The sequence below is a fragment of the Heptranchias perlo genome, chromosome 34 (assembly GCF_035084215.1).
Source record: "Heptranchias perlo isolate sHepPer1 chromosome 34, sHepPer1.hap1, whole genome shotgun sequence".
In the NCBI taxonomy this organism is placed as follows: domain Eukaryota; kingdom Metazoa; phylum Chordata; class Chondrichthyes; order Hexanchiformes; family Hexanchidae; genus Heptranchias; species Heptranchias perlo.
Genome location: NC_090358.1, coordinates 25,718,588 through 25,741,323, shown reverse-complemented (window position 1 = coordinate 25,741,323; position 22,736 = coordinate 25,718,588). Strand labels below are relative to the sequence as shown.

Below are 22,736 nucleotides of genomic sequence, written 5' to 3'. Positions count from 1 at the left end.
ATACTTCAACTGAGTAGAATACATCGGAATTTTAAACTGCTACGGTTTGACTTTTTAACGGAGAAAAAGGTTTTCTTACGCTATTGGATGGAAAGGCAGTCGTTACTCTTTCTCTTGTGGATTTTGCACACTGGTAATCAAATTTAAAGGGACTTTGCACAAACATTTGCGTCAGTTTTGCTGGGCTCGGTTCGAAGCTTGCATCGTTACGCAATGTTAAATGATCGGTTTTTGAGCGATGTTATTAACTGATTGCTTTTTACAATGCAGCGAACTGCCCAGCGACTACAAGGCCTCTGCTGAGAAGGCAGGCGTGCGTGGCTTCTTTCTGTGAGGGTGAGAAACAGGAAGTCTGTGTTAGAACTGCTGAGGACACAGAAAGCTGCCAAAATAGCTCTCGTTTGGAGATGATTGAAGACTCCGGGGGTGAAGCAGCCCACAACGTAATGGCAGAGCACCAGCCCACTGCAGAATCACAGGGACTGACAGAAAATCAGGATGTGCCTGCGAGCAAACACAGTCTGTGCATCGATGGACACTCTGACGGAGGAGCTTCTGTTGACAACTGTAACTCAAACTCCACTGCTTCCAAATCAATTGCTTCGCACGAAAATAAGACCAAAGAGACATTATCTTCGCCTAATGAGTTGGAAGGGATCGCATCCATGGATGACCTAAAACTAATTCTAACCGACTTAGCGGTAGAGGGAAGAGCATCGGAATTTTCACCCTGTGTTCTCACCTCTCCTTCTCAGTTGAGAGGATCCGGTCAACGCAAAATGGAGACATTTCCAACCGAAAACTCTGCAGAACAGGCAAGAGCAAAGGCCTTTGTGTCTCAAACTGATAGGGATTGGGCTTCTCCGAGGCTTTGTCCCACAGATGATTTGCAGCTGAAAGCAGAGGCTGATGTCACGATGCCAACAAACAGGAGGTCCGGTGAAACGACGAATGTGAAGAAAGGGCCACGTGTGGCTCCCAAGCCAGCCTGGTCCCGCCAAAGTCTGAAAGCTTTAAAAAGCGGGAAGCAGGTCGATGGCACTGTGACGAAGAGCAACGAGGAAAGGGGCCTCACTTCACCTAGAAGTTTAGCTCCACGCGTCCAATCCATCAAACAAAAGATCCATTCTTTTGAAACGCTCTCTAGTCCGGATACTCTGGACAAAGGGAACAGAAAGGACACTTGCTCACCGACTCCGGTTTCAGGTAAAACCGTGGAAAGAACAGCGTCTGCGCCGAGCGGTGAACGAGATTCAAAAGTAAGGCCTTTATCTCCAGTGGGTTTCAAGCAGCATCTTGATAATGGGAAAGTATCACCCATAGCCCAGAAGGTGGTTAATGAGGTATCACCAGTAGTCCAAGTAGCCAAGCCTCCCTCAACATCTGGTCCCAGGAGAAGTAATAGTGCAAGTAGTGAACTGTCCACCTCACTGTCAAGTTCCCCACCGACGCCATCACAAGTGATAAAATCACCTGGGCTACGAACTAGAAGTTTCCCACTGTCCACCAGTTCCTCATATGAAGTTTGTGAAGTAAAAGCATTGAGAGAAGGAGCACTCTCAGCCAGCAGTGATAAAATACATACCATCAGCAAGCAAGTGTCATATGCTCTGATGAAAAGTGTACTTGCATTTCCTCAGTCACCAGGATCTTGGTGTGGAAGCCCATGGAACACACGGCCTGCATCTCCTCACACTCCGTCCGATGAAGACTTGTTCTGGGCTGAAAGGTCCCCTTTATCGTCGCCAACAGTTAACAATTATCAGCTGGAGAAAGGTTTCTCTCTCAGGTAGGATCTATGAATAACTTAGCAATGTTGGAGAACAAAGATGCATTATTTTGCTCTTTGGCCTAAATTAAAAGCTGGCCTCTGCCAATGCAGCTCTGTGACATCCATTGTTGGTGCTCAAGAGTAACAGGGAGTCAATTCATGTTCTGATGCTCCTTCCCTCTGAGGAAGGCTAATTGAGATTAAGTCATCATTAAGTGGCAAACCATGGGGCATACTCTGCATCCCTCCCTTCCCACTGTGCAGAACAATGAAACCTTTAACTTCTGATATGTATGTAATGTAATTAATTTTACAGATTGCATATCGCCTCTGTTACAAATATAAATATCCATTTGCACCAACAATTGTGACCTTGCAGCATATTTAAACGCAAAACCATTGAAGCGAACTGTATAAATGGCACTTCAGTTGGTTTTATTTTTGCTTCTGAGGCAGACGATTGGAAGTTCAAGCCTCATTCTAGGAGCAGGTAATCCAGGCTGATGTTCCAGTGTAGTATCGAGGGAGTTCTGTATTGTCAAAAGTGCCACCCTTTGGATATGGTGTCAAACTGAGCCTCTGCCCTGGTGGCTCATTCAGGGGCATTGTGTTCCTGGAGTGGTGTCTTATTGGACAAGAGAGTGGGTTGGAGAATAGGGGCAATGGTGTTATAGCCCTATCACTGACTCACGTCCGTGTCTGGTGAGGCTCCGCTCTGGAAGTTCAGAATTTGCCCTTAAATATTCCATGATACTATTTGAATAAAGGCAGGGATTCTCCCAGTGTCTTGGCCAACAGTGATCCCTCAACCAACCATTAACCAGCATTCAGGTTACCTGATCAATCATCTCATTGCAATTTGTGGATCTTGGTGTGTACAAAATTGTCACATTTGTCTCCATAACAACTGTCACTGCACTTTATGGTAAATCATTGCCTTTTTTTTTCTAACTAGTTATGTTTCAGGAGAAAGAAAATATTCAAGGATTTGGGGAAGAGGCAGGAAGGTGGTCTTGAGATCAACCAAAAAGGGGTGGGATTGTCAAGCCTTTTCTACCCCTGAAGTTTCCTATGTTCCTAAAAGAATGTGGTAGAAATAAAAGTCAGACATACCTTCCCAGTCATGTGGCCTTGGTAGCAAATGACACAATAGTGTGGTCCTGGTACAGGTAGCTGGGTGCCAGCGGCCAGTGAAAGACTGTCATGCTTTTTAAAAATATGGTGGGGATCTAACTGCCCCCACAGGATTTGGCCATCTGGAGGCCCCAAAAAAGAACAGGGCGATAAGGAAGGACAGCCCTATATCAAGAAGAGGGCCACTCAGAAATTGGTAAGAAAGACAGAAGGAAAGAACTTGGATTTCTATAGCACCTTTCAAGGCCTCAGAATATCCTAAAGCACTTTTGAAGTGTAGACACTGTTATAATGTAGGGAAATGTAGCAGACAATTTGCGCACAGCGAGGTCCCACAAACAGCAATGCGATAAATGACTAGTTACTCTATTTTTAAGTGTTGTTGAGGGATAAATATTGACCCGGACATCGGGGAAAACTCCCCTGCTTTTCTTCATGGTATCTTTTACATCCACCGGAAAGGGTAGATGGGGCCTCAGTTTCACATCTCGACCAAAAGATGGCACCTCCGACAGTGCAGCACTCCCTCAGTACTGCAGTCGGAGTGTCAGTTTGGATTATGTGCTCAAGTCTCTGGAGTGGAACCCACATCCTTCTGACTCAGAGTTGAGAGAGCTACTACTGAGCCACAGCTGACAGTAATATAAATGGCCGTTCAGTGTCTGAATCGCTCCTCAGGTCCTGTGATCACATGATGGGAAGGACCCTAATTTAAATGAAACTTATGGGTTTAATGAGTCTTGCACACAGATGGTGCACAAGTTTCCAGCACATAAGCCACGAATGCCATTGTGTTATTAGCCCCACTATCTGATTACTGCTTTATTCACTCCCTCAAGTCACAGGGCAGGAAACCCATGCGTACTTGGGGACCTGTAGTATAAATGAGTTAGTGCTGTATGGAGCCCTGTAATATGAATGAGCTAGTGCTGTATGAGGCCCTGTACTGTGAGTAATTTAAGAACTGTTGGTTGGACCAATGGGCAGAAATATGATTTTTGCTCATCATCCTAAATGGAAAACATTTTCGTTGCATTCGTAGAAGAGATTGTCCCAGGAAGTGGACAAATATACCCATGGGTGGGTCACTTAACTTGTGGCTAGGACCTTAGCTCTCTCTTAGCTTCAGCGATGACTGTGCACTGTTCACTCCTAATGGGTCTAATTCCTCTATGGTAACATTTGCACACCAACGATGAGTGTGCACTGTTCTCACTCCTGATGGGCCTGATTCCTCTATGGTAACATTTGCACACCAGCGATGAGTGTGCACTGTCCTCACTCCTGGCTGAAGAGAAAGTTAAATAAATCTCATCTTGGTTTCTTGAGGTTTTGGTTACTTACTGAGTTTCTTTAAAAGCTCGTGTAGTTTTCTTGCATAAATTAACTTTCGCTGGAATGAAAGTGTGCTTTCTGTTCTAGTCTTGCAGAGTTCAGAGTCTGCACTATCAATCTAGCAGATGAAAATCGGAAGGAAGATGGTAAAAAGGAACGCTCCTCATCATTATCTTCCTGCGTCTCCGCCCAGTCGGTTATGTCCTTGATTCCTGCAGAAGAACTGGAGAAACTGATGGAGGAAGTGAAGAGTCTGGATGAAGAAACCTTAAAGGTTAGAAGGTTGAGTAATGAATGCATTGCCATGGCATATAGCTGATACTGACCACAGGACGCACTCTGTCACTTTAAGAATAAATATTAAAGGGCCCTCGGGAACAGAAATGTGGGACTTGTAAACTAATGGAGACTCCATGATTGGCGTGTAATACAAATCAACTACAGTCTTTGTAATAATGCTGTTGGTTTGATGAGTATTATTGTTACGATCTTCATCTAGATGCAGAGTATCTGTTACCATATCCCTACTCCCTCCCTCAGCAATAGGATAACAGTGCTTCACTAAACATGCTTGAGAACATTTGTCTACCTTATAATAAGGGTGCATGTAGAGTTATATTACACATAAGGGGTATTATTGTGATGTTCCTCTCTTGCTGTGCAGTCTCGCTAGATAGGAACACAGGTCACAGAAGTGGCCCTATAATGTTGTAGACCAGTCTCCAGCCTACGAATGTGGCTCCACATTGGGAGCAGTGTCATATAACGTTTCCTATAGTGAAAACCCAGAGGGCCACACTTCTGGTTCCTTATCTGCAATGTGAAGCTTCCATACTCATTTTACTTTTTATCTAATTTTGTGTATTGAACAAACAAAACATTAAGATGTATTTTTTTGGGGGAGGAATAACCTTACATTCTGCACAGAATAGGTCTTTTGTACTTCTGACATCATTTGTTCTCTCGTGCTAATTTCAAACCACTTGCTGATTGACCCTCCTACAGCATTAATTCACCATTTCCCACTATGCTGCCAGCTGTGAAATTACAGGAAGCTGTGTCACTTCCCATGTCAAAGAGAAGCTTATAAAATCCACACACTTAAAATGATCGAAAAGTCAGCAATGCGGTGAATTGATCACGTGGGCCTCTGCCCTGATTCTCTGACGTCTGCTCCCATGAGTGAGGCTCAGGACCTGGTGTGGAGCCCTGCCATATTTACCCTATGGGCATGTCGATTGGTTGGGTCAGTTTTTATTTTTGCAAAAAATGTTTTTTCTTTGGTTACTTTTTAGCAAAAGGAAATAGTAGGATGTGAGGAAGTGATTGTAGAACCTGGGGGAGTGGAGCATGTGGAAAATTATCTGTAGGATGAGGGCGTGTCTGTAGGACATTTGAGCCAATCAACATGCTGAACACCCTCCAGGCGTGTCAGACGCATTCCCTCATCCTATAGACACGTTCCCCTCATCCGATAGACACATACCCTCCTCCTACAGACAAGTTCCCTCATCCGATAGACATGTTCCCTCATCCGATAGACACATCTCCTCATCCTATAGATACTTTCACACATCATATAGACACTCTCCCTCATCCTATACTTTCCCATATCCTACAGACATGTTCCCTCATCTTATAGACATGTTCTGTAATCCTATAGATACTTTCTCTCAGCCTACGGACACTTTCCCTCAACCTATAGACATGTTCCTTTATCCCATATACACTTTCCCTCATCCTGTAGAAATGTTCCCTTATCCTATAGATACTTTCCCTCATCCTACAGACACGCCCCCTCCTCCTATCGACACTTTCAAAGAGAGATGAATGATCAGTTGAGGAAGAAATGTTTGGCCAGGACGCATGGGGATGGTGCCAGAGGACTGGAGAATTGCAAATGTTACACCCTTGTTCAAAAAAGGGTGTAAGGATAAACTCAGAACTACAAGCCAGTCAGTTTAACCTCGGTGGTGGGAAAGCTTTTCGAAATGATAATCCGGGACAAAATTAATGGTCACTTGGACAAGAGTTACAAAGCAAATCCAGCACAGATTTGTTAAAGGCAAATCGTGTTTAACTAACTTGATTGAGTTTTTTTGATGAGGTAACAGAGGGTCGATGAGGGCAATGCGGTTGATGTTGTGTATATGGACTTTCAAAAGGCGTTTGATAAAATGCCACATAATAAAGCCTATTGAATTTCAGCAAAATTGAAATTCATGGAATAAAAGGGGCAGTGGCAGCATGGATACGAAATTGGCTAAATGATAGGAAACAGAGTGTAGTGGCGAACGGTTGTTTTTCGGACTGGAGGGAGGTGTACAGTGGTGTTCCCCAGGGGTCGGTACTAGGACCACTGCTTTTTTTGATACATATTAATGACTTGGACTTGGGTGTACAGGGCACAATTTCAAAATTTGCAAATAACACAAAACTTGGGAGTGTACTAAACAGTGAGGAGGATAGTAATAGACTTCAAGAGGACAGACAGGCTGGTGGAATGGGCGAATACATGACAGATGAAATTTAACGCAGAAAAGTGCAAAGTGATACATTTTGTCAGGAAGAATGAGGAGAGGCAATATAAACTAAATGGTACAATTTTAAAGGGGGTGCAGGAACAGAGAGACCTGGGGGTATATGTGGACAAATCTTTAAAGGCAGTAGGACAAGTTGAGAAAGCGATTAAAAAAGCATACGGGATCCTGGGCTTTATAAATAGAGGCATAGAGTACAAAAGCAAGGCAGTTATGTTGAACCTTTATAGAACACTGGTTTGGCCACAGCTGGAGTATTGTGTCCAATTCTGGGCACTGCACTTTAGGAAAGATGTGAAGGCCTTAGAGAGGGTGCAGAAAAGATTTACTGGAATGGTTCCAGGGATGAGGGATTTCAGTTATATGGATAGACTGGAGAAGCTGGGGTTGTTCTCCTTAAAGAAGAGAAGGTTAAGAGGAGATTTGATAGAGGTGTTCAAAATCATGAAGGGTTTAGATAAAGTAAATAAAGAGAAACTGTTCCCATTGGCAGAAGGTTCGAGAACCAGAGGTCACAGATTTAAGGTGATTGGCAAAAGACCCAAAGGCGATATGAGGAAAACCTTTTTTACACAGCGAGTAGTTGTGGATCTGGAATGCGCTGCCTGAACGGATGATGGAAGAAGATTCAATCATGGCTTTCAAAAATGAATTGAATAAATACTTGAAGGGAAAAAAATTGCAGGGCTACGGGGAAAGAGCAGGGGATTGGGACTAACTGGATAGCTCTTACAAAAAGCCGGCATGGGTTCGATGAGCTGAATGGCCTCCTTCTGTACTGTAACCATTCTATGATTCTATGGCTCTATCACTTGAAATCGTGTTCGCTAGTAGAACTTTTCAACAATTGCTGTTCATCACATTTTTTTGTTGACAAATGCAGACTGGTCATCAGTGAATTTTAGCTTCACATAGGGAAGAGCTGTCAGCTGGTGAATGAGCCCAATTTGGCATTTGAGATACCAAATAAACTGTAAGGAACAATCAGAGATTACAAATTCAAGATTAAAGCAGAACAGCCCCATCAATGGAAATGACAAAATTAACATATTTATGAGCAGTGATGAGGTTGACTATATCTATGTTTGTATTGGCACTAGATAATAGGCTAGAGATCACCACAAGGTACTGTTTACATTAACAATTTGGACTTGGGAACCAGAAGTACAGTTTCAAATTTTGCGGATGACACCAAATGGGGGGGGGGGTATAGTTGGCATGTAATTGGCAAATGGATTTCAATGTAGATAAGTGTGAGGTGGTGCATTTTGGTAGGAGGAATAAGGAGGTCACATACTGCTCGGATAATAAGATTTTAAATAGGGTAAAGGAACAAAGGGATCTAGGAACACGAAAAGTAGCGATGCAGGTTAATAAGGCCATTAAAAAAAATCAAACGAAGCACTGGGGTTCATTTCTAGAAAGATAGAATTGAAAAGCAGAGAAGTTATGTTAAAATCGCATAGAACCTTGGTTAAACCACATTTAGAGTACTGTGCACAGTTCCGGTTTCCATATTACAAAAAGTATATCGAGGCATTGGAGAAGGTGCAAAAAAGATTTACAAGGATTGTACCAGAACTGAGAGCTCATATCTATCAGGAAAGATTGAACAGGCCTGGACTTTTTTCTTTAGCAAAGAGTAGACTGAGGGGTGACCTGATAGATGTATTTAAGATTATGAAAGGGTTTTTGATAGGGTGGACATAGCGAAGATGTTTCCACTTGTGGGGGAGACCAGAAGTAGTGGGTCATAAATATATGATAGTCACTAATAAATCCAACAGGGAATCAGGAGAAACTTCTTTACCCAGCGAGTGGCTAGAATGTGGAACTCACTACCACATGGAGTAGTTGAGGCAAATAGCATAGATGCCTTTAAGGGAAAGGTAGATAAGTACTTATGGGAGAAAGGAATAGAAGCATACGCTGTTAGGATTGGATGAAGTAGGGTGGGAGGAGGCTCGTGTGAAGCAATAAAACCGACATAGACCAGTTCCTGATTCTGTGCTGTAAATTCTATGTAATTCTATGTAGTCAGCGTGGGTCACTAATGTCGGTAGACACTTTCCCACATCCTATAAACACTCTGAGTTAGAGAGTTGCGGGTTCAACCTCAAACTAGGAGTTTCATAATGCAGGTTGACACCCTAGTGTAGAGTTGAAGAGGTGTAGCATTATTGGAGCTGCAATCGTTCAAATGCAACATTAAACTAGGGCCCTGATTGTCTGTTCTGATGGTTTAAGTGGATGTTAAAGATCCCATGACATCATTCAAAGAAGAGCATTTGTCCTCAACCGTCAACACCAAGTTTAAAAAATCTGGGAATATAAAGTTGGTATCAGTAAAAGTGACCATGAAGTTTGTCGTAAAAACCCAACTGGTTCACTAATGTCCTTTATGGAAGGAAACCTGCCGTCCTTACCTGGTCTGGCCTATATGTGACTCCAGTCCCACACCAAAGTGTTTGACTCGTAACTGCCCTCTGAAGTGGCCTAGCAAACCACTCACTTGAATCATTGTGGTTCAAGAAGAAGGCCCACCACCACCTTCTCAGGGCAGCTAGGGATGGGCAATAAATGCCGGCCTTGCCAGCGACGCCCACATCCTGAGAATGAATATGAAAAAAAAGCACTAGTCATTCATCGCATTGCTGTTTGTGTGGGACCTTATCATGTGCAAAATGGCTGCTGTGTTTTCCTACATAACAACAGTCACTGCATCCCAAAGTAATTAATGACATGTAGTGCTTTGAGATGCTTCCGAAAGACACAGTATGGTGCTATATAAATGCAGATCTGCTTTCCTTTTTACTGTGGCTCAGTGATAGATCACATTCCTTTCTCAAAGGGTAGCCCCTTGGTTTAAATGGTGACGTCCCTGATTTCCACAAACAAGCCCCTGTGCCTTGACGGCAGAGATTGCATGATTCTGCTGCCAGTGCAGAGCCTCAGTGTGATGTGAACACAGGCTGGCGGCCAGAAATCCCACTTCCCACAGCAGAGCGGGCTCCCCAAGAATTTTGGGGGCCATAATTAAATCAGGATTATCTGGCTTGCATGTCAGGAATTCCTGTACGCAAACAGCTGCCGATTTGGGGAAGATTGGTGCCAGAATACAACAGTTTCAAACTTTCTTGTGTAACTAATTGTAACGCACACCGTGGGGCAGGTGATGACTTTGTGCGATAGTGTAAAACGGGTGATAGTGAGTCAGAAGTCCATTTTACATCTCTCCCTGTTCTTATTTCTTTTGACTTCAACAGGCTGCCGATTGGCAATCACCCGATTTATACTATCGGACAAAGTCAAGACCTAACCCTCCAAACTCTGCCTGGTCCAAACCAGTTATTATTTATAAAGAGAATGTTTGGCTTTGAATGCTCTAAATTCCTGGTGAATGAAGCTTTAACTAAAGACTTACATTTATATAGCACCTTGTCACTGTTGTAATGTAGGAAACGCAGCAGCCAATTTGCTCATATATGATAACGATCAGATAATCTATTTTTAGGTGTTGGTTGAGAGGTAAATATTGGCCAGGACACCGGGGAGAGCTCGCCTGCTCTTCTTCAAAATAGTGCTGTAAGATCTTTTACACCCACCTGAGAGAGCAGGTTTAAAATCACATCCAAAAAATGGCACCTCTGACAGTGCAACACTCCTTCAGTACTGCACTGGAGTATCAGCCTTCAATCAAGTCTCTGGAATGGGACTTGAACCCACAACCTTCTAGACTCAGAGCCAAGAGTGCTACCCACTGAGCCACAGCTTGGTAAGCGACTGTGAGAACCAGCTGATGATAGATACTCACAGAGTAAAAACCTCATTAAAATCATCTTTACTTTGCAGCAATTCGAGGACATTCATGTTGTGGTCCTGCACAAAGAAGAAGGGTCTGGACTGGGATTCAGCATAGCTGGAGGTATAGACCTGGAAAATAAAGTGACAACCGTGAGTACCGTCAGTAAGGAAAATCCAGCAGAAGTATGTGTGTGTGAAGTGAAAACATTGCCTGTGACATGACTGTTGTCCATCTGGTTCATACTTGGAAAAATATATCCAGTAGCCTATTCCCAGGCAGAGATTCTATAAAAGTCTTTGACTGCGTTCATTTAATCCAAAATGGTGGATTGCTCCCCTTTTGGGTGCATCGACCATTGGTTGGATGAAGGATGGACTTCTCCCACCAGGTGGTTAGTCATTTTTGTCACCAGGGAAGTCCAGAGGGATGCAAAGACCTCACTGCTTTGGTAGGACTGTCGAGATAGGGGGACTGGCTCTGCCGAGCCCCTTTAGTTGTTTCAACCGGACAAGGGATCAGAACTCGGGAGTCTGTGAAAGGATCCCTAGATCCCACTTCCCAAAATAAGCGTGAAGTTAATATGTCCATTAGAATAAGATAAACCTACTGCAAGCAAAATGTTTGCATTTATAAATGGAGTTAGTGGGCCCGGGTGGAATGGTACCTTGTTTTTAAAATGTTAAAAGGATTCAATAGGATAGATATAGAGAAACTATTTCCTCTGGTGGGGGAATCCAGAATAAGGGGAAATAATCTTAAAATTAGAGCCAGGCCATTCGGGAGTGGATAAAAGGTCGTGGAAACTCTCTCCCTTTATAGGCGGTGGATGCTGGGACAATTGAAGCTTTCAAGACTGAGATAGATTTTTGTTGGGTAAGGGTATGGAGCTGAGGTTGGAAAATGGAGTCGAGGTGCAGATCAGCCACGATCTGAATGAATGGCAGAGCAGGCTTGAGGGGCTGAATGGCCTCCTCCTGTTCCTGCCTTTAACAATCTCGCCTGATTGAATTCCTCTTCTTAAGCTGAGACTTGCACATTGGCCATTCCCTTTCTGCTGATAGTCGCTGAGAGACATGAGTATGGGATCTGAGAGTTTTCTGTCTACGCAGTGCCGGAAAGAAATCTTGCCCCACCGCCAACCTATATCACGGGCAGCATGCCCGCCATTTTAAGTCTTTGACAAAAAATTAAAAGTCAGCTAATTAACTTGAAGATAATTTTATTTTGAAGTAAAGGATGACAGCGCAGATTGAAGCACTGTGCTCCTAGGACAGATCTATGAGGGCCCAATGTAATCCAGGTTCTCTATCCTGACTCATTCTAAATCTAAAATTCAATAACACCTACTACTGCACCAAGGGAAGGGATGTCTATTTCTAGAAACATAGGAACAGGAGTAGGCCATTCAGCCCCTTGAGCCTGTTCCACTATTCAGTTAGATCATGGCTGATCTGCATCTTAACTCCATTTCCCCACCTTGGTTCCATATCCTTTAATAACCTTGCCTAACAAAAATCATTCAATCTCAGTTTTGAAATCTTCAATTGACCCCCAGCCTCAACAGCTTTTTGGGGGAGAGAGTTCCAGATTTCCACTACCCTTTGTGTGAAGAAGTGCTTCCTGACATCACCCCTGAATGGCCTAGCTCCAATTTTAAGGTTATGCCCCTTGTTCTGGGCACCCCCAACCAGAGGAAATAGTTTCTCTCTATCTTCCCTATTAACTCCTTTAATCATCTTAAACACCTCAATTAGATCACAACAACAACCACTTGCATTTATATAGCGCCTTTAACATAGTAAACGTCCCAAGGCACTTCACAGGAGCGATTATCAAACAAATTTTGACACCGAGCCACATAAGGTCAGGTGACCAAAAGCTTGGTTTTAACGAGAGTCTTAAAGGAGGAGAGATGGAAAGGCGGAGAGGTCTAGGGAGGGAATTCTAGAGCTTAGGGGCTAGGCAGCTGAAGGCACGGCAGCCAGTGGTGGAGCGATTAAAATCGGGGTTGCGCAAGAGGCCATAATTGGAGGAGCGCAGAGATCTCGGAGGGTTGTAGGAGGTTGAGAGATAGGGAGGGGCAAGGTTATGGAGGGATTTGAAAACAAAGATGAGAATTTTAAAATCGAGGCATTGCCAAACCGAGAGCCAATGTAAGTCAGCAAGCACAGGGATAATGGGTGAACGGGACTTGGTGTGAGTTATGATACGGGCAACAGAGTCTTGGATGAGCTCAAGTTTATGGAGGGTGGAAGGTGGGAGGACAGCTAGGAGAGCATTGGAATAGTAGAATCTGGATGAGGGTTTCAGCAGCAGATGAGCTGAGGCAGGGGTGGAGATGGGCGTTGTTACGGAGGTGCGTATAGGCGGTCTTGGTGATGGAGAGGATATGTGGTCAGAAGCTCAGCTCAGGGTCAAATAGGACAGCAAGGTTGCGAACGGTCTGATTCAGCCTCAGCCAGTGGCCAGAGAGAGGGATGGAGTCGGTAGCCAGGGAACAGAGTTCGTGGTGGGAACCGAAGACAAAGGTTTTGGTCTTCCCGATATTTAAGGAGGATATTTCTGCTCATCCAATACTGGATGTCGGACAAGGAGTGTGACAAATCAGAGACAGTGGAGGTGGTGGTGGTGAGGTAGAGCTGGGCGTCATCAGCGTACATGTGGAACCTGACGTTGTGTTTTCGGATGATGTTGCCGAGGGGCAGCATGTAGATGAGAATAGGAGGGGGCCAAGGATAGATCCTTGGGGGATTCCAGAGGTAACAGTGCGGGAGCAGGAAGAGATTCTTAGGCTATGAATGGATAGATAGAAATGGAACCAAACGAGAGCAGTTCCACCCAATGGAGGAGAGGCAGTGGAGGAGGATGGTGTGGTCAATCGTGTCAAAGGCTGCAGACAGGTCGAGAAGGATGAGGAGGGATAGTTTACCACGGTCACAGTCACATAGGATGTCATTTGTGAGTTTGATAAGAGCCGTTTCAGTGCTATGGCAGGGCGGAAACCTGATTGGAAGGGTTTCAAACATGGAGTTGCGGAAAAGACGGGCACGGATTTGGGAGGCGATAACATGTTCAAGGACTTTGGAGAGGAAAGGGAGGTTGGAGATGGGGCGGGACAGAGGGGTCAAGGGTTGGTTTTTTGAGGACAGGGGTGATGATGGCAGATTTGAAGATCAGCCCTTAGTCTTCTATACTCATGGGAATACAAGCCTAGATTATGCAACCTGTCCTCATAATTTAACCCTTTTAGCCCCGATATAATTCTGGTGAATCTGCGCTACACCCCCTCCAAAGTCAATGTCCTTCCTGAGGTGCGAAGCCCAGATCTGAATACAGCACTCTAAATGGGGTCTAACCATAACTTTATATAATGTATGTTCGTATTGTAATGCCGTGACATACATTAGTTTGTTGAAAGCTCTTAGAATGGCGCAGATGATGTGCTGAGGCTGTTGTTTGGTCACTGAGAGGAGGCGGAGTGCCCGGATTGCTAACAAATTTGGTGTGAACCATTTTCTACCTCCCTCCTGCGCCAACAGGTTCACAGGGTGTTTCCCAACGGACTGGCAGCCCAGGAAGGAACAATTCAAAAAGGAGATGAGATTTTGTCAATCAATGGACAGTCGCTGAAAGGTGTGACTCACAACGAGGCCCTGGCTATCTTGCGCCAGGCTCGCCTGCCAAAACAAGCGGTGATTGTGATCCACAAGGCCAGGGAAGGTGAAAGCAACCTCAGCACTTCAAGCGAATGCTCATCAACTGAGAATCCCACAAGCTCAGGTCAGCATTTCCTTAGAGATAATTTCATTTCAATTCTTACTTTTGCAAACAGGCTTGAACGCGTCTCTACAAACCTTCCTGGACCAATAAAAGTCGCAGCTTTTGTTTGCCACGCTGTCTGGACAACGAGGCACTATGAGTGGCACTGTACAATTGGCCGGAGGTGTCCCTGTAGGGTCGGTCCAACCCTGCCAGGAACGGGTGTGTCCGAAATGAATCAGTCCTCCTAGTTCCAACCCACTGATTCAGATACAAGTCCTTCAAGCAGATATAAACTATGCAAAAATCTAGAATAACTCTAGCAGTGGTCATCATTGTCTCGTTGACCTGCTTGTCGATCAGTGCACTACCCCTAGAGTCATGGGGCAGGCTTGATGGTCCAGCTGGTCTTTTCTTGCCCGTCACATTCGTATGTCGTGAGGCTGTCTTGCTCCCTCGCTGTCTTGTATCTGATCAAGAATAACTCTAGATAGGTCTGATAGTTTAGTGAATCTACTGACCAGGCCTTTGCTGTTATTACTTACAGCTGCGGAAGATAAATTGAACACTTTCACCGTGGAACTTGAAAAAAACGCGGCGGGAGTGGGCTTCAGTTTGGAAGGGGGGAAGGGCTCCATTCACGGAGATAAACCTCTGATTATCAACCGAATTTTTAAAGGTAAGCAAAATAGCAGGCTGACCGGCTAAGTTGTGGTTTTTACAAATATTGGTTACAGTATATGAGTAATTTGAGATGTGACATGTGGTAAGTGTTGCATGCTTGGGAGGAACAGGTGAATTTGGACCTATGGGGGTAGAAATTGGTTATGGCCCATTTTTGATGCATAACCAATGGCGCACGGACAGCGGGAAGTCTGAGACTCACCTGAAATTGGGCCGCGGGCCTCATTTCTATAATTTGGATGAGCTGCTGGCGCTTGTCAATGTGATCTGAGGCAGCTCAAAAGGATGAATTTCGGGTTGCTTGCCTCACCGGCAGTGGCCTTTAAGTCCCGGACAGCGGGTTGGGGAGGATAGCGGGAAGGGGAGGGTGATCTTGGGCTGGTAGCAGCCCTCGGGAGTGCTGTGGGTCCAGGAGCAGGATTGCCGAGTGGAGCAGATCCGGCACCAATATGGGGTCAGAAGTCTTTCAGGCATTTTTGGGATGCGAGGCATTGCCCAGAAATTGGTACTTTACAGCTAATGGAATACTTCTGAAGTGTAGTCACAGTGGTAATGAGGGGAAATTGCCTTAAATAGCTGATTATCTCTTCCGAATGGAAGCCTATTATACTAAAGGGGTCATTTTATGACTGAGCGCTCCCAATAGGGAGTCTTCCCAGCTACTCCCTGGCGGTACAGTACCTGGGTCTACAATGACTCACACCCGACTTTCCCTTAGTCTCCCTGAACAAGAACAGGAACTCACTGAGTGTAGGCACAAGCCTGGCTATCCTTAAATACTATTTACGAAGTACGTCATTGAAACTGTACAGCTTCACCTTGCATTTTCAGAGTCTTGTTTTGAATTTAACGAAAGGTCATTTTTTTTCATTCCTCCCCCCTCCCCTCACAGGAGGAGCAGTTGAACAGAGCAACATTATCCAGCCTGGAGACGAGCTGCTGCAAATAAACACCACCATCCTGCAAGGTCTTAGCCGCTTCGAGGCTTGGAATGTCATCAAATCCCTGCCGGATGGCCCCAGCACAGCAGTAATTAGAAGAAAAGGTCCCATTTCTAGCACAGCCAAAGCCACAGAGGTGTCACAAGATGCTGAATAAAGCTCCTAATAACCAACTAAGGACCTACTAAATTTACAACAATGACATCTCTTTCACATAATTCAGTGAAGCTAGAATGTGGACTATGTACTAATGTCCACTGGGATGCACCGTGACAGATGGAAGTTATTAGCCTTTTAAACTGGCTCTTCCTGTAAACAGATGGAAGTTTTATCTCTATTAAGTAATCTTATTCATCCATAGCGAGCAACTCAGATTCACATCGTGCCAAATCCAGGCTCACATTCACAACTCTCGCACACACTCAATTGTCCAGCATACTCCGGTAGATATGGAGAAGACTTCAATCAGGACATCAGGCACCGTACGACTCATTTCATTATACTGCAGCACATCCTTTTCAGTGCCCATTTATCAATAGGTGGAGCACAATAAAAGCTTCATGAATTGCTAATGGCCAGTTAGCTGTGGTTATTGCCACAGGTACACAAACACCCATTTAGTTTTGTATGCTCCACATGCAGGGTTGTAGACTGAGGTTATACCCAGTAGTTAAAGGCAGGGGAGTGCATTAAATGCTCAATAAAGAATGTGGAGTTAAATTACTGAGGCTCAAGACAGTTATGAGGGAGGGGGAAAAAAGCAAAAAGTGTAGAACTGAATAAACTCTGGCTTAGACTGTTCCCAGCCTCGGTGTCCTATTCAACACTGAACTCAGCTTCCGGCCCCATAGCTTCATCACAAAGACCGCCTACTTCCACTCTCGTACCATCGCCGGCCTCTGCTTCTGCCCCAGCCCATTTGCTGCTGAACCTCTCATCTGTGTTTTTGTCACCTCCAGACTCGACTTTTCCAATGCTCTCCAGGCCAGCTTCCCTTCATCCATCCTCCTTAAACTGAGCTCATCCAAAACTCTGCTGCCCGAATCCTATCCCGCACCAAATTCCACTCACCCATCACCCCTGTCCTCACTGACCATTGGCTATTTGACTCCATCGCCCATCATGTTTAAATCCCTTCATGGTCTCACCCCATCCTATCTCTAACCTCCCCCAGCCCTACAACCCTTCCCCCAAAACTCTCCATTGCTCCGCCACTGGCCTTGTGTATCCCCCCCCCCCCCCCCACCATTTCGCTGCATCATTGGCAGCCGTGCCTCCAGTTGCTTAGGCCCTATGCTCTGGAATTCTCTCGCTAAACGCCTCTGGCTCTCCCCATCCCTCTCCTCCTCTATGACCCACGACTTTGACCAAGCTTTCCTCACTCCTCCGAGTATCTCCTCCTTTCATTCAGCATCCATTTTTTCCTCTGATTACGCCTCAGTGAAGCACCTTGGGACATTTTCTACATTAAAACAGCTATACAAATGCAAGCCGATGTTAATTACAAATGCTAACTTGTTCATATTTAGCTTGCGTGCATATTTTACTTCTGAACAGAGGTTAATTGAAACATTATAATGGAAACCGGAAGCTGGGGCAAGCCATAAGATAACTGAATAATTCAGAGTACCTGGCTGTTTAATAAGAATCTCCATCCTATTCCAGGGTACTGTGACAATTACCTGATTATCTAGGAATAAAAATGCAAATACTGGAATTCTGAAACAAAAAGGGAAAATGCTGGAAGTACAGAGATCAGTTCAGGTTAGATGCATTTAAGGGGAAGCTAGATAAGTACACGGGTGAAAGGATTAGAAGGTTATCCTGATAAAATTAGCTGAATTAGGGTGGGAGGAGGCTCGTGTGGAGCATAAACACCGGCATAGATCAGTTGGGCCGAATGGCCTGTTTCTGTGCTGTAAATTCTATGTAAAAAGTCAGCATCTGTAAAGAGAAAAAGATAGGTTACGGTTTCAGAGAACAAAGGTTTGCACCCCAAATGTTAACCCGTCCTTTTTCTTTACAAATGCTAACTGATTCGTTGTGCATTCCATTATTATTGATTTTGTACCTGATCACTTAAAGCTTTGATGTGTTAAGATTCTGACCAACTGGTTAACGATGATAAAACCCTCCGCTCTGTACTTGAATCGTTTCCTCAGTTTCCGTGTAATCATGAACAGCACAGTGCATTTGGTCGTTCCTGCAGCAGGGCTGTGCTTTCAAAAATGGTTCACTGTTTAATTTCTGTTGCGAATTCGTGTACCAATTTCACAAATAAACTCCAGCACATGTCGGCAGTCTGGGACCAATGACTGGGTTGAAGCCTAACAGTTATTGCAGTACTATAGCAATGTAATACGGAAATAAAGAACTTACATTTATTTAGCACCTTTCACGACCTCAGGATGTCCCAAAGCGCTTTACAGCCAATGAAGTACTCAAACAGTACTGCTACCACATTTGTAGCTCCTTAAGCCTCTACTCTTTCCAACTTGCTCGGTGTGAATTTCAGGCAACAGATACTCTTGTTATGTGGATTTCTCAGTAATTTGGGTAGCATGGTGAAGGGCTTTTGTGCACATCAGACTTGGGTGACCAAAAATTAAGCAAAACAAATTCTAAAACCATGTAAATAAAAAAAAATTCTACCGATTTACAAGGAAATTTACAGAGAAGGTGCCTCAATGACACCAAGATTGGTCTTTTGCCATTTATTGTCTGAAGACGTCTATAGGAGGTAAGTACAGCACTGAAGCTACAGAGGCACAGTAGGGCTGTAATCTCTCGGGTTTCCCAAACTTAAATTGTACTCTGCACGTGATTGAACAGCAACACAAAGTGCCATCATTCCAACACAGCCTCATTGCTCCGTGATATCTGGGGACAGTAGCCCCTCAGTGCCAAAATAATAAAAACCATTACAGGAAACAAACTTTCCTACAAACGTCAAATATTTTGTTCAAAGTATGGAAATTGTAAGAGCTCCAAAAGATCACTGAGTTTTGAATCATACTTTGTCAATATACATGTCCAGACTGGGACTAAGTGAGAGTAAGGGAGGCCAGAAGTTATTTGGAAAGTGGTCTAAATTTAAAAAAAAACACAATTCATTTTATAGCCATGGCAGCAGAAGTAAAGGTGCTTTTGAAATTATTTTTATATTACAGAATTTACCACAGGGGTTGCTGTTATATGGATACTGTTGTAAGAAAGGGCACTTTTTAGATCAGGCAAGGAGTACATGCTGCATCTGTTGTAGCCACAAATACAGCTCACCTGCAAGCAGTTACAGCCACATAGAACTCAAAGGAGCATCATCAGAGGTAAAATTAGTTTTGGCGATTCTTTCCCCCCGACCACTCTAGATTTCAAAATGGCAGAGTGGATGCCAAATGCATTTGTTTAAAGTAAGACTTTTCTTTAACTTGTTGGCCAAAAAGGATTTTGATACTGTAGAAGAATTTGCAATGGTCACAATCAGCAGTCAGGTTGAAAACGTTGAGTTTTTAATGGGTCTTTCCAGCATGAATTGCCAAGCACACAGTAACTTGCAGCACAGGGACAACAGTTTCTTCAACTTGTCAAGCTACGAAAGGAGACACTGTCAAATAAATAAGCGATTTACCAATAACACGAAATCCAACATCATAACCCATTAAAGAAAAGTGCAAGTAAAAAAAAGTCAATCTCAAATCACAATTATATACTAAAATTTCTTAGACCCAACAAAAAACATCCTTGTAATAAATATGGATAGACACTTTGACATTAACATAAACATACAGTATGCAGTTTAAAAATGAGCTGTGCGAGCACACATTACTGGCCTATTGTGTATTCAGAACTAATGTCCGTTCTAAATGCTGGTGCAAGTTAAATTCCCCTTTCATTAAAAAGGTAGAATTTAAAATTCAACCAAATTCCATACACTTGGAATGTTTTACAGATCGCCATCCTCCAGGAAATAAAATCCAATAGATTTGTGCCAGTTTAAAGGGTGGGGGTTAATAAATTAAAACGGCAAACAATTAAAATAAATATATACATCACCAGTACTCAGCACTTGTAGAGATGCAAGACTTAAAACATTCGTGTAACTGGAGATTTTCTTGCATGGAGCATTTCTCCACAGGTGTAACTATATTGTTTGTACCATATACATGCAAGGTAGTGAATTATTGGGAAGCATGTTGCTTGAAAAGATGAATATGTTCCATAACATGTTTCTAGCATTGTCTTCTGTGCAGCCTTCCTGGAGAACACTAATATCGGGCATCTGGTAAGGTGGTTATCGAACATTAATACCCCTTTGGAACCTTGTCGCACTCGTTTTATAAACAGGAGTACTGTCGTGTGAAAGCTGATGTGTTTTGGAGGGACTACTTCCAGTATTTGTCTTCGCGTTCAGAAGTTAGACTCCACTCTCTACCTTTCAACACCAGTTACGCTAAAGTTAAGGAGCCTTACTCCAAGGATACTGCAAGCTCTGTGACTCTGTACGTAGTTCAAGTTCTGCTCCAGGATAATACTGTAGAACAGGCTGTGCAGAGGTTCTTGTAATAGCAGAAAGTTTTGAAGGACCCGTCATACTCCAGTGGCCGGAATACTTTGCTCTAATCTAGCACTCCCATTCTACATTTCCCCAACAGTTAACTGATCCTGCCCCATCAGAATCATGTTTAAATAAGGGCCACTATTTGCTAAACATCCCTTTGTGCTCTAAACAATAGAAAAATACAAATATTTAATGATTATTTATTGTTGGGCAAGTTATTAATTTTAGTTTAGGAGTAAAAAAGTATATATATTAAATCTTAGTACATAAAGACATTTTCAATTAGATATCCAATTAATGGAAAAATATTTAAATGCTTTTTTAACAAACTGTTTAAATTTATTATCGATGCCAATATATAGCTCAGTCCATTTTGGTCCTCACGTCACAATTTGAAACTATCCCATTTTCTTTCTACCGATCAGTCCATGTCCTAAAATAATTGTAGAAATGTTTATTTTTTATTTGGAAAGGTGGAAAATTAAGTCCGAAAATCCCCTCAAATCGAAAACTAAGGAACAATGTTCAATGTGGCAAAACTAAATCAGAGGATTTGTGGGTGAAGTGGTGGGGAGAAGATAGAGGGAGATTCATCAAGCTTTAAAAGTCTTCACGGCTTTTGCCAGATTGCTGTAAAACTCAGCCATACTAGATGGAAAGAAAGAATCCACCACAGATTGTGGGAGATACCCACCAAGATCAGTCTGAAAGAATGTAGTCAAGCGAGTCTTCCGTGGTTCCCTGAAAATGAAACACACACATTTATATATTAATCCTAAGATGTTTTATAAGTACATTAAGGGTAAGAGGATAACTAGGGAAAAGATAGGGCCCATTAGGGACAAAAATGGCAATCTGTGTGTGGAGCCGGAAGATGTAGGAGGGTTCTAAATGAATTTTTTGCATCTGTTTTCACTATGGAGAAGGACGACGTAGACATAGAAATACGGCAGGGGGACTGTGATATACTCGAACATATTAACATCGAGCGGGAGGAGGTATTGGCGGTTTTAGCAGGCCTAAAAATGGATAAATCCCCAGGCCCGGACGAAATGTATCCCAGGCTACTGTGTGAGGCAAAGGAGGAGATTGCGGGGGCTCTAACACATATATTCAGAACCTCTCTGGCCACAGGGGATGTGCCAGAGGACTGGAGAACCGCTAATGTAGTACCATTATTCAAGAAGGGGAGTAGGGAAAAACCGGGGAACTACAGGCCAGTGAGCCTAACATCAGTGGTAGGAAAATTATTGGAAAAAATTCTGAAGGACAAAATTAGTCTCCACTTGGAGAAGCAAGGATTAATCAGGGATAGTCAACATGGCTTTGTCAAGGGAAGATCATGTCTGACTAATTTGATTGAATTTTTTGAGGGGGTGACTAGGCGTGTGGATGAGGGTAACGCAGTGGATGTGGTATACATGGATTTCAGTAAGGCCTTCGATAAAGTCCCGCACAGGAGACTGGTCAAGAAGGTACGAGCCCATGGAGTCCAGGGTGCCTTGGCACTTTGGATACAAAACTGGCTTAGTGGCAGAAGGCAGAGGGTGATGGTCGAAGGTTGTTTTTGTGACTGGAAGCCTGTGGCCAGTGGGGTACCACAGGGATCTGTGCTGGGGCCCTTGCTGTTTGTGGTCTACATTAACGACTTGCATATGAATGTAAAAGGTATGATCAGTAAGTTCGCTGATGATACAAAAATTGGTAGGGTGGTAAATAGCGAGGAGGATAGCCTCAGTCTGCAGGACGATATAGATGGGTTGGTCAGATGGGCGGAACAGTGGCAAATGGAATTTAACCCGGAAAAGTGCGAGGTGATGCACTTTGGAGGGACTAACAAGGCAAGGGAATACACAATGAATGGGAAGACCCTAGGCAAGACAGAGGGTCAGAGGGATCTTGGTGTGCAAGTTCACAGATCCCTGAAGGCGGCGGAACAGGTAGATAAGGTGGTAAAGAAGGCATATGGGATACTTGCCTTTATTAGCCGAGGCATAGAATATAAGAGCAAGGAGGTTATGATGGAGCTGTATAAAACACTGGTTAGGCCACAGCTGGAGTACTGTGTGCAGTTCTGGTCGCCGGACTACAGGAAGGATGTGATCGCTTTGGAGAGGGTGCAGAGGAGATTCACCAGGATGTTACCAGGGCTGGAGCGCTTCAGCTATGACGAGACACTGGGAAGATTGGGTTTGTTTTCCTTGGAGCA

At 43.8% G+C, this 22,736-nt stretch overlaps 2 protein-coding genes across 4 annotated transcripts in view; one reads left to right on the top strand and one right to left on the bottom strand.

Moving 5' to 3' along the window:
- il16 (interleukin 16) overlaps positions 1-18,353 on the top strand; it is a 129,244-nt gene extending 110,891 nt beyond the window's left edge. Inside the window, exons 18-23 of the mRNA XM_067971617.1 lie at positions 271-1,789; positions 4,328-4,514; positions 10,633-10,734; positions 14,125-14,365; positions 14,892-15,023; positions 15,921-18,353. Coding sequence (XP_067827718.1) covers positions 271-1,789; positions 4,328-4,514; positions 10,633-10,734; positions 14,125-14,365; positions 14,892-15,023; positions 15,921-16,126 — 2,387 coding nt within the window. The 3' untranslated portion in view covers positions 16,127-18,353. The remainder of the gene's footprint in view (positions 1-270; positions 1,790-4,327; positions 4,515-10,632; positions 10,735-14,124; positions 14,366-14,891; positions 15,024-15,920) is intronic.
- stard5 (StAR related lipid transfer domain containing 5) overlaps positions 10,601-22,736 on the bottom strand; it is a 40,589-nt gene continuing 28,453 nt past the window's right edge. Inside the window, exons 6-7 of one of the 3 annotated variants that reach the window (XM_067971615.1) lie at positions 21,222-21,268; positions 10,601-10,713 (exon numbers count right to left, since the gene is read on the bottom strand). In XM_067971615.1, coding sequence (XP_067827716.1) covers positions 10,691-10,713; positions 21,222-21,268 — 70 coding nt within the window. In that variant the 3' untranslated portion in view covers positions 10,601-10,690. Of the gene's footprint in view, positions 10,714-19,456; positions 21,269-22,736 lie in introns of those variants that run through there. The other 2 variants (XM_067971616.1, XM_067971614.1) reach the window with 2 other exon arrangements.